The sequence below is a fragment of the Nicotiana sylvestris genome, chromosome 5, assembly GCF_000393655.2.
Source record: "Nicotiana sylvestris chromosome 5, ASM39365v2, whole genome shotgun sequence".
In the NCBI taxonomy this organism is placed as follows: Eukaryota; Viridiplantae; Streptophyta; class Magnoliopsida; order Solanales; family Solanaceae; genus Nicotiana; species Nicotiana sylvestris.
Window position 1 is genome coordinate 178,835,080 of NC_091061.1, and position 11,901 is coordinate 178,846,980.

The window sequence follows — 11,901 nt, forward strand, 5'->3', positions numbered from 1 at the left end:
TCATTCCCACTAATAGGGACAATACCGAACATATAAGTTCAAAACACTTGCTCACACAATCAACACCTCGGTGCTCAAGCCATTGGCAAAGATCCGGCCTCAAGTCCTCCAGACTGGCCTAACATCAAACTCACCGAGATCATGTCTCGCCCTTCGATCGGGGAATTACAAGCCATCAAGGCACATCTAATACTGAGCACTCATGCGCGCATGCGAACGCGTGGAAGGAATTTCAAGAGTCACATTTCAAGCTGAATCAAGGACGCACGATAAGAATTCAAGAATGTGAAGTTTTTCTAAAGGTTCTGCAGCCTCTCGAGGATAAATACAGACGTCTCCGTACCGATCCGCGAGACTCTACTAAACCTGCTCATGACTCGTGAGACCTAGTAACCTAAGCTCTGATACCAACTTGTCACGACCCAAATCCCAACCTGGTCGCGATGGCGCTTCTCGTGAAGACAAGGCCAGCCAACAAAGCACAACACTTCCTTTCAACAGTTAATTAACATTTATAAAGCAAAAAGCATGATTAACATTATCAAAAGTGCGGAAAACAACGATAATAACCGGGAACCATTCCATCACAACCCGACATCGGGGTGTCACCAGTCATGAGCTACTACAGAGTTCACTAAAATACTACAAGTCCAGAGATGGGAACAAAGTCTGGAATAACATAAACAACAGAAAATAGGGGAGGAAATCCGGTGCCGCGGACGCTGGCGGTCACCTGGCTCAGCTATGATAGCAAATCTCCAATCAGCTCAAAACCCCCTACCGGGTGAACAAGTACCTGCATCTGCACACGAGGTGTAGGGATTAAAGTGAGTACTCCAACTCAGTGAGTAATAAAAGTAAATAATAACTGAGCGGTAAGAAATCACGTAAAACATATCGTCATGCCGTATAGAAGCAGAGAAAAACCCTTCAATTGAGAAAAATCAGTGAAATCCATGAAACTCTTTAGAAATATTCTGGCTCAGTTTTAAACCTCTTTTGAAAATGATCCTTTCAATATTGCGAAAATAATTAATAATTAGATATCTGCCCCCCGGGTTCAATATCAACCTCTCAGTACAGTATCAGCCCCACGGGCTCACTCCCAACTCACAAAGTACAACTTCAGCCTCTCGGGCTCACTCCCAACTCACAATTAACACCAGGGTATTTGGTAAACAGTACAAGAAATAACATGGATGCCAATGAAATGGGAGTGCTGAATGTCATGACAAGTAGTACAAATAGGAACAAATGTATGAATGCAATGCAATGCATATGATGGTACATTCCAGTACCCACTGCGGCGTGCAGCCTGAGCCATCCATATTTATTTATCGTCGACGACGCTCACTGGGGGTGCGTACAGACTCCGGAGGGGCTCCTACAGTCCAAGCGCAATATCAAGCCATCCCGTGGCTGGTCAGTCATTGTTACCTGACCACTCAGTTATTGTTACCTGACCAATTTATATCATACAGTGCCATTGTTACCACTATTTTTAGTCACATCATATAGTGCCATTGTTACCACTGTTTCAAGTTCTTTAACTGTATTGCTGACCACCCTCAGTTCATGCAACACATTGAAGAAGCTTGGAAGGATAGGAGCACAAATGGTAGAATACAGACAGTATGGAACAATCTTAAAAAGGTAAAAGAAGCTATCAAGAGCCTAAATACTCAGCATTACAAAGGGGTCGATAGAAAGATCAAAGAGATAAGGAGGGAGCTACAGGGAATACAAGAGGAAATGAGCTCAAAGCTGCAGAATAAGGAGCTAATTGACAAAGAAAAAGAACTGAAGGGTGAATTAGAAAAATGGGGAAAGATAGAAGAAAGCATATACAGGCAAAAGTCAAGAGTGCAATGGTTGAAGTTGGGAGATTCTAATTGAGCCTACTTCTTTGCATAAATGAAGAACAAGAATCGCTTGAATGGAATCCAAAGCTTAACAAATGAGGTGGGAACTCAGCTCATGATGGAGGATGATATAGAAGCAGAGATACTAGGATACTATAAAAAATTGCTTGGATCAAGAGCTGACAGCATACCAGCCATCAATCCAAATACCATGAAGCAGGGAGCAACATTAAATAGAGACCAACAGGTTCAGCTAAAAAAGCCAGTCTCCAAGGAGGAAGTGTGGGAAGCTATGAAGGGTATCAGTGACCTTAAAGCACCTGGTTATGATGGGTTTAATGCCTTATTTTTCAAGAAGACTTAGCAGATTATAAGTGAGGATATAACAATGGCAGTGTTGGAATTCTTTGAAACAGCACATACGCATAAACCTATCAACTGCACAGCAATAACTTTAGTGCCTAAAGTCAGAAACCCTATGAGTATTAAAGAATATAGGCCTATCTCATGTTCCACAGTTCTATACAAAGTGATCTCCAAGGTTATAACCAGGAGATTGTAGGAAGTTATGGATGATGCCGATGGAAGGAACCACTGGAGATTCATCCAACTTCAATACCCTAAAGGCAAGTGCGTAGGCTATAGAATCCCAAATAGAGCTCCTCTCCTTACAGCCACGACTTAGTAGACAACACACAATCAGCTTTTGTGCCTGGAAGAGTGATAGCTGATAACATAATTCTAAGCCATGAATTAGTAAAAGGCTATGGAAGAAGAGGAGTATCACCTAGATGTATGATGAAACTGGATATGCAGAAAGCCTATGACTCAATTGAATGGCCATTCATGGAGCAAGTTCTAAATGCATTGGCTTTTCCTGACAAATTTGTGAAATGGGTTATGACATGCATGGAGACTGTGACTTATACTGTGATGATAAATGGAAACCTGACAAAACCATTTGAGGCCAAGAAGGGGTTAAGGAAAGGAGACCCTATGTCTCCATTTTTGTTTGTGCTGGCAATGGAGTACTTAACAAGAAGCCTCAAAACACTGAACCAGATACCAGATTTCAACTACCATCCTAAGTGAGCAAAGATGAAAATCATGCAGCTTGGATTTGCTGATGACCTTTTATTGTTTTGCAGGGGTGATATAGGCTCAATAAAGCTCTTGTTCCAATGCTTCATGGAGTTCTCAAATGCTTCTGGCCTGATGATCAATAAACACAAGATTTCCATCTTCTTTGGTGGAGTATCACAAGCTGATCAGGAGGAAATCCTAGAGTTGCTAGGAATTCAAAAGGGTGAGCTGCCAGTAAGGTACCTAGGTTCCCCACTAAGTTCAAAAAGAGTATCCATAGGCCAGTGCCAACCTCTAATCGACAAGATAATGGGAAGAATAGAGTCATGGACTGCCAAATTTCTATCTTATGCTAGCAGAGTCCAACTGATAAAAAATGTGTTGTTCTCTATACAGACATACTGGGCACAAGTTTTTGTGTTGCCTAAAAAGATTACAAAGCTAATTGAAGCAATGTGTAGAAGTTTTTTGTGGACTGGCGAAGGAAGTATATCGAAGAAGGCTCTACTGGCATGGGAGAAAGTCTGCTTGCCTAAATCTGCAGGAGGCTTCAACATTATGAATATAGCTGTATGGAACAAGGCTTCCATCTGTAAGTAATTCTAGAATTTGTGCAAGGAGAAAAAGAAACTGTGGATCCAGTGGATACATAGCTACTATATCAAAGGAAGACACATATGCGATGTTCAACTAAAACAAGCATCGTGGATAGTGAATAAGATCTTAAAAGCAAAGGAGACATTCATGGATGCAGGACTCAGCTATGAAGACATCATGAATATCTAAAGCTGCTCAATCAAAAACATATATCACAGGTTGCGTGGAAGATTTGGAAAAGTTAGTTGGAGAAGGATAGTCTTCCATAATACAGGATGCCCACAGTGGACATTTATTCTAACTGTGGCAGCTCATGGGAAGCTATACACAAAGGATAGATTGCATAAGTGGGGATTGCAGGTGGATCAGAAGTGTGTATTGTGCAACCAAGACAATGAAACTATACATCACTTGTTTTTTGAATGCACATATGCGAAAGCATTGTGGAGCGCGTTGTTACCATGGCAAATAATTAGAAGACCTGTAGCTGGTTGGGATGAGGAACTACAATGGGCTGAAAAGAAGACTAAAAGAAATACAGCTGCTACAGAGTTGTATAAAATGGCAGTAGCAGCAACAGTATACCATGTATGGCAAGAAAGGAATACTAGAATTTTTCAAGCAAAGGTGACAGGTTGGGAAGCAGTGAGTAAGAAGATCATTCAAGAGATACATTGTCGAAGTACCAAACATACAGCGGGGATACTACATAGACTAGATTGGTACCCAGTGTAATAGTTAGATATAAGTGTATATAACAGCATATAGGGGGTGATGTATAGGAAAGAAGGTTATCTTGTAAGGATTTTTTGACTTACTTGTAAATATTTTCCCTGGTAGTACAAAGTTTAATTACCAAAAAAAAAAGGGAAAAATACCAAAACTTTTGGGCATTCTTATATATGCATACATATGCTATTTTGAAAGTATTTGAGTATAAAAATACATAGGAAAAAATTGGGTATCAACATCTGTCCCTCTTTACCCGAGGAGGATGAAAGAGTTGTCGGGTAAAGACAAGATGGCTAATTTTGGCCAAAAACGGTGATTGAAAAAGAACTTTGTCTGCGCTCTAGTTTCTGAGCCGCCTACATATGCCTGGTTTTATAGGAATCAGGCTATATGTAGTTCAGGAACCATTGACGATATATGTCGATGGAGATTCGAAAAAGGCGGACGCGATGGTCAGATTTTAAAAGGTGTTTGGAGTCAAATGGATTGAGGAGAACCGGAGCGGGATCGCTCCTGCTGAGGCGGCCGTTTGCTAGCCGGTGTACCTGTAAATGAGCAATGTGAGCATATATTGTGCATAATTTAAACATGATGCAAGTTTGAGTTGGACCATGAATGCTGTCTTCAGATGGTTAGGATGACGTCCTCAGACTATGATGTCTTGGGCCATGAAGAGCATAAAAAGTAAAGATTCACAGTCCATGAAATGGTGTTCTCGGGCTATGCAGATGGTGCCTCCGAACTATGACGCCTTTGAATAAGTTGGCGATCTTTCAGCCCATGAGAAGGTGGCAATCTTTCAGCCAAATGAATGCAAAGAGTAGCGATCTTTCAGCCAGAGCGTGAATTTAAATGCAAGTGGCGATATTTCAGTCGAAGCGAGAATTTAAATGCAGGTGGCGATATTTCAGCCGAAGCGAGAATTTAAATGCAGGTGGTGATATTTCAGCCGAAGCAAGAACTTAAATGCAGGTGGCGATATTTCAGTCGTTCGAAAAATAAAGTGGCGATATTTCAGCCATGTGGGATGGAGATAATGCTTAGTCTCGGAAGGCAGATAAGTAGCCTTATGCAGGATGGATGTAGAGCTTAACCTCGGAAGGCAGAAGGTAGCCTTACGCAAAAATGCAGATGGAGATAGAGCTTAGTCTCGAAAAGCAAATAGGTAGCCTTATGCAGGATGTAGGTAGAGCTTAACCTCGGGAGGCAGAAGGTAGCCTTATGCAAAAATTCAGATGGAGATAGAGCTTAGTCTTGAAAGGCAGATAGGTAGCCTTATACAGGATGGAGGTAGAGCTTAACCTCGGAAGGCAGAAAAGTAGCCTTATGCAAAATGCAGATGGAGATAGAGCTTAGTCTCGAAAGGCAAATAGGTAGCCTTATGCAGGATGGAGATAGAGCTTAACCTCGGAAGGCAGAAGGTAGCCTTATACAAAATACAGATGGAGACAGAGCTTAGTCTCGAAAGGCAGATAAGTAGCTTTATGCAAGATTGAGGTAGAGCTTAACCTCCAAAGACAGAAGATAGCCTTATGCAGAATGCAGATGGAGACAAAGCTTAGTCTCAAAAGGCAGATAAGTAGCCTTATGCATGATGGAGGGAGAGCTTAACCCCGGAAGGTAAAAAATAGCCTTATGTAATGCAGGAATGTAAAAGGCGAATAGTAGTAAGATTTCTTAGCTGATAGATGATTGTGATATCGTGGATGCTGGGGATGTTGGGTGTAGATAGTGAATTTGTGAATGAGCGATCGTTCTGAGAGTTTCAATCCTGAAGAGTGAATGTGTTCAATGACTTGCGACCTGGGTGCTTGCATCCAAAGAAAAATCGTGAGTTCTGTAGAGGGGAAGGTTAGTTCGTGTCCCCTGGTTCTTGACGTCGTGTATCATTGGGGTAGCGTTGCTAAATGTCAGCGGTGCAAATGATATCTATGTATGATTTAATATATATAATGTAAGTATATATTTGAAAAACGATTTTATTTTGGATGAACCAACAACTGCAACGTGGTTCAAAGACATGGCAACCTTGCTTGTCCTGGAAATTTGAGGGTCCTCCTCAAAATTCTGCCCCAGTTTACTGGGCTGGCGCTGCTGACGGCTGTGCTGAATTACTGAAAACGGATTGATTCCAGAATTTTGAGGGTCCTCCTCGAAATTCTGCCCCAGTTTACTGGGTTGATGCTGATGAGGAGACTGACAAACTGACTTCAGAATTTTGAGGGTCCTCCTCAAAATTCTACCCCAGTTCCAATATCGGGGAAAATGGAATTTTTATTAAAATGTGACCGAACCCATAGGGCTGCCTATGTATCCCTTTTAAACGGGAATCAGTTCAGGCGTAGTTCAAATTACATCATGAAGAAAAAGCATGTGATAAAATGTACTATCGTTTTACTGCATCTGAGTTTATTGGCTTTGGCCAGACTTCTCTGTCCATTTCTGCAAGAATAAGGGCTCCGCTAGTTAAAACCCGATGAACCATGTATGGACCCTGCCAGTTGGGAGAGAATATCCCCTAGCTTCATCTTGATGTGGAAATATTTTCTTCAACACCAGTTGCCCTGGTGTAAACTTCCTCGGCTTAACTCTCTTGTTGAAGGCTTTGGACATTCTGTTTTGTTATAACTGACCGTGGTAGACTGCATTCATTCTATTTCTATCTATAAGGGCTAACGGCTCGTAGCAACCTTTTATCCATTCTGCGTCGTCTAACTCTGCTTCTTGTATGATCCTCAAGGAGGTAATTTCTACCTCGGCGGGAATGACTGCTTCTGTACCATAAACCAGCATGTAGGGAGTTGCCCCGGTTGATGTGCGAACTGTGGTACGATAACCCAATAAGGCGAACGATAACTTCTCATGCCATTGTTTGTGCCTTTCGATCATCTTTCTTAGTATTTTCTTGATGTTCTTATTGGCTGCTTCTACGGCTCCATTCATCTGAGGTCTATAAGCTGTAGAGTTCTTATGCTTGATCTTGAAAGTTTCATAGATTGCTTTCATCAAGTCGTTATTGAGATTGGAACCATTGTTGGTGATGATTGATTCTGGGATCTCGAACCGATAGATAATACGGTCGCGGAAAAAATCTGCTACAACTTTCTTGGTTACTGCTTTATACGATGCTGTTTCAACCCACTTGGTAAAGTAATCAATTGCCACTAAGATGAACATGTGTCCATTTGATGTGGCAGACTCGATTGGTCCAATAACATCCATTCCCCAGGCAGCGAACGACCATGGTGAGCTTGTTGTATTAAGCTTGTTTGGAGGCACCTTTATCATATCTGCATGTATCTGACAATGATGGCACCTTTGGACATACTGGATGTAGTCTGTTTCCATAGTCATCCAAAAATATCCTGCTCGAAGTATCTTCTTTGCTAAAACAAAACCATTCATGTGCGGTCCGCAGGTCCTTGAGTTCACTTCCTCCAATAGTTTGGTTGCCTCTCTTGCATCGACACCTTAGCAATCCCAAATCAGGAGTCCTCATGTACAGGACTCCTCCGCTGTGAAAGAAGTTGTTAGATAATCTCCGAAGTGTGCGCTTCTGAGTAGCATTGGCAAGCTCTGGATATTCTCTTGTCGTCAAGTATTCTTTGATGTCATGGAACCAAGGTTTCCCTTCAGCTTCCTCCTCAACGTGGGCACAATAAGCTGGTTGGTCATAAATTTTGACCTGGATGGGATCAATGAAATTTGTATCTGGATGTTGAATCATGGATGACAATGTAGCTAGCACATCGGCGAACTCATTCAGTATCCTGGGAACATGTTGGAATTCCATCTTTCTGAATCTCTTCCTCAACTCCTATATGTGATGTAGGTAAGGGAGTATCTTAGGATTCTTGGTTTCCCATTCTTCTCGAACCTGATGTATGAGTAGGTCCGAGTCTTCGATCACTAGTAACTCCTGAATGTTCATATCGATGGCCAATTTAAGCCCTAAGATGCAAGCTTCGTACTCGGCCATGTTGTTGGTGCATGGGAACCTGATCTTGGAGGATACCGGGTAACGCTGACCGGTTTTTGATACCAGGACCGCTCCTATACCAACTCCTTTGAAATTTGCGGCTCCATCGAAAAACATCCTCCAACCATCATAGGATTCTACAATGTCTTCTCCTATTAAAACTACCTCCTCGTCAGGAAAGTACATCTTCAGAGGCTCGTATCCTCCTCCCACAGGGTTCTCGGCGAGATGATCTGTTAGAGCTTGTCCTTTGACTGCCTTCTGAGTGACGTAAACAATGTCACACTCACTTAACAGGATTTGCCACTTGGCGAGCTTGCCGGTAGGCATGGGCTTCTGAAAGATATATTTTAACGTATCCATCCTTGATATGACATAAGTGGTGTAAGTACAAAAATAGTGCCTCAATTTCTGAGCTACCCAGGTCAGAGCACAACAGGTGTGTTCTAATAAGGAATACCGAGTCTCGTACGGGGTAAACTTCTTGTTGAGGTAGTAGATGGCTTGTTCTTTTCTCCCCGTTTCATCATGTTGTCCTAAAACACAACCGAATGCTCCATCCAAAACTGCGAGATAAAGCAAAAGGGGCCTCCCTGGTTCAGGCGGAACCAAGAATGGCGTTGAGAAGTATTCCTTAATTCTGTCAAAAGCCTTTTGACAATCGTCAGTCCATTTGGTGGCAACATCCTTTTTCAGCATCTTGAAGATGGGTTCACAAATAACAGTGGACTGAGCTATGAATCGGCTGATATAGTTGAGCCTCCCTAGAAAGCTCATCACATCCTTCTTGTTCTTTGGTGGTGGAAACTCTTGAATGGACTTAACCTTTGACGGATCAAATTCTTTTCCTCGGTGACTCATAATGAAACCCAATAAATTTTCGGCAGGAACCCCAAATGCACACTTGGCGGGATTCAGTTTCAAGTTGTATCTCCTTAACCTGTTGAGAATTTTCTTAGGGCTTCCATATGATCTGCGGCTTTCTTGGATTTGATTATGATGTCATCCACATACACTTCGATTTCCTTAAGTATAATGTCATGAAATATAGTAGTCATGGCTCTCATGTAGGTGGCACCAGCATTCTTTAATCCAAACAGCATCATTCTGTAGCAATACATCCTCCACGGCATGATGAACGCCATTTTCTCTGCATCTTCTTCATCCATCCATATCTGATGGTATCCAGCGAAACAAACGACGAACGACTGCAGCTCGTGCTTGGCGCAGTTATTAATCAAGATATGTATATTTGGCAAAGGGAAGTCATCTTTGGGACTGACCCGGTTGAGATCCCGGTAGTCGACACAGACTCTAACCTTCCCATCTTTCTTCGGTACTGGCACGATGTTGGCTAACCATGTCGGATACTCTACCACTCTGAGAACCCTGGTTTTGACCTGCTTGGTAACCTCTTCTGTGATTTTAAGACTCATGTCGGGTTTGAACTTTCTAAGCTTCTATTTTACTGGCGGGCATGTCGGATCTGTTGGCAACTTGTGAGCTACAATAGATGTGCTGAGACCAATCATATCGTTATAAGACCAGGAAAAGATGTCCTCATACTCTTTTAGGAATTCTGTGTACTCTTTCTTTTCTGATGGCGACAAATGCACACTGATACGCATTTCCTTGACATTCTCGGTATCTCCCGAATTGACGACCTCAGTCTCATCTAGGTTAGACTTAGGTCTATTCTCAAAATTCTCGACCTCCTTGACAACCTCTTCTGGTATATCATCCTTTTTTGAATCTATGTCCGTTTGTTGCATTGCCTTGTTGCAAGTCACAGTCGTTGGTTCATCATCAAGATATGTAATAGCAATGCTGTGTAAAGTAAAGTAAATGATATAGAAAAGTAATAAGAGCGAGATATGTGATAAATTTAGAAAATGCTTTGATTAAATTCATAACTGTTTGAAACATCAGAGCTCTTTTCGAAAGTAAAGACAATGCGGAAAGGAACAAAAATCAACTAGTAAAATAAAGATGCGATGCATAATGCTCGTTTAGCCTTGCTACCCCGAAGCTTTCCGGGCACTGGTGGTCCTGATCGACCAATTTGTGAGGCGTTCCCCTCGATTCACAGCTTGAATGGAAGGGCCTTCCTCCCCTTCCTCCTCGAAGATAACACAACAGATATCATCTTCCAAAAATAGGTTTTTTATTGCTGCCAAGGTCTCGTCTTCCTCTGAGCCATATAAAGTGTCAGCTGGCTGAAAAGTCTGTTCCAGTTGAGGTATATGGTGCTCCAATGGATAATATGGTCTGTGCCATGGCGGTGACCAATCCTCAAACTCCTTCCAGGTGTACTCATACCCTAATCCAAAAGTAGTGCCATGTTTCTTTAGTTTGATGGGCTTAGTGATACCTTGGAGGTTCTTGCCAAGTCCTTTCCCGGGTTCATACCCGCTCCAATTCAGGATACTCTCAATCTTGTTATCCCACAACTTATCTTTGTCTACGGCATTGACCCGCTCAATGTGGTGTTATATTTCTCCACCTATTCTCCTTTTGCCTTCGATCATCGGGATGGTTTGGCGACTGTATATAGGGTTACTACCGTCGTCGTGAATGATCACCTCCTGGTGATTCCACTCGAACTTTACATCTTGGTGCAAGGTTGATTCCACAGCCCCAGCAGCGTGGATCCAGGGTCGTCCTAGCAATAAATTGTAAGATGTTGGCACGTCTATAACTTGGAAGTCGACATCGAACCAAGTAGGTCCCATTTGCAAGCACAGGCTAATCTTCCCAAAGGTGGATCTTTGAGACCCATCAAAAGCCTTGACGTTGATAGCTCCATCTTTGATCTCGTGCAAACCTTTCCCCAATGTTATGAGGGTTATCAGTGGACAAATGTTAAGGCTGGAACCTCCGTCGACCAGGATTCTGGTGATAAAGTAATCTTCACATTGCACGGTGATATGCAATGCCTTGTTGTGACTAAGTCCTTCTGGTGGTAACTCATCCTCGTGGAAGGTGATCTTGTGGTTTTCCAGCACTTGTCCTACCATATTTTCCATTTCACCTCCAGTTATGTTGCTGGGAATATAAGATTCACTCAATATCTTCATCAAGGCATTTCTATGTGCCTCAGAGCTTTGCAGAAGAGCCAGGATGGAAATCTGCGCTGGTGTTTTGTTCAGTTGCTCAACGATCGAGTATTATTTGGCCTGTATCTTCCTCCAAAGGTCATCAGGTCCAGTTTCAACAGGCCATCCAGAGGCTTGCTTACTGGACTCGGCTAAATGTTCTGTGGTGTATACTCTGCCGGTTCTAGTCATGCCCTATGCGGCAATTGCTTCTCCAGTATGTGTTTTCCCTTTTCTCCTAGCCTCAGCTGCGTAATCCCAAGGTATGGCATTTGATTTGAATGGCATCACTTCTGTCATAGAAACCGAAATAGGTACCCTCGGGTGTAACACAACAACTTCAAATGGTGCAGGTGCTTTTGGAGTCCCGAACTCACCCTCAATTGGTACCTTTGCAGGAGGCGTTTCAAACTCGAGAGGTACAAGAACATTTACCTCATCGCCTTCAGAAGGCTGGATCTGAACAATAATGGGGTTGAGGGTGACTGTTGGCTCCTTATGTTCATCTCCTTCAGCAATCAATCCGATTGACCCTTTGGGGTCCCAATCATCC

At 42.5% G+C, this 11,901-nt stretch overlaps 1 protein-coding gene across 1 annotated transcript; it reads right to left on the reverse strand.

The window, feature by feature from the left end:
* Positions 1–9,713: 9,713 nt before the first annotated feature.
* LOC138869720 (uncharacterized) lies at positions 9,714–11,270 on the reverse strand. Its single transcript, XM_070147371.1, has 2 exons — positions 10,858–11,270; positions 9,714–10,080 (listed from the first exon to the last, which is right to left on the reverse strand). The coding sequence occupies exons 1-2, from the start codon at positions 11,268–11,270 to the stop codon at positions 9,714–9,716; spliced, it is 780 nt and encodes a 259-aa protein (XP_070003472.1).
* Positions 11,271–11,901: the final 631 nt, after the last annotated feature.

Excerpts from the sequence above, each read along its gene's own strand:
- LOC138869720 (XM_070147371.1), bottom strand. The coding sequence starts at position 11,270 with ATGGTAGGACAAGTGCTGGAAAACCACAAGATCACCTTCCACGAGGAT. Across the intron at positions 10,081-10,857 it reads ACCTTGCACCAAGATGTAAA|CATTGCTATTACATATCTTG; the intron begins GTTCGAGTGGAA and ends TACTTTACACAG.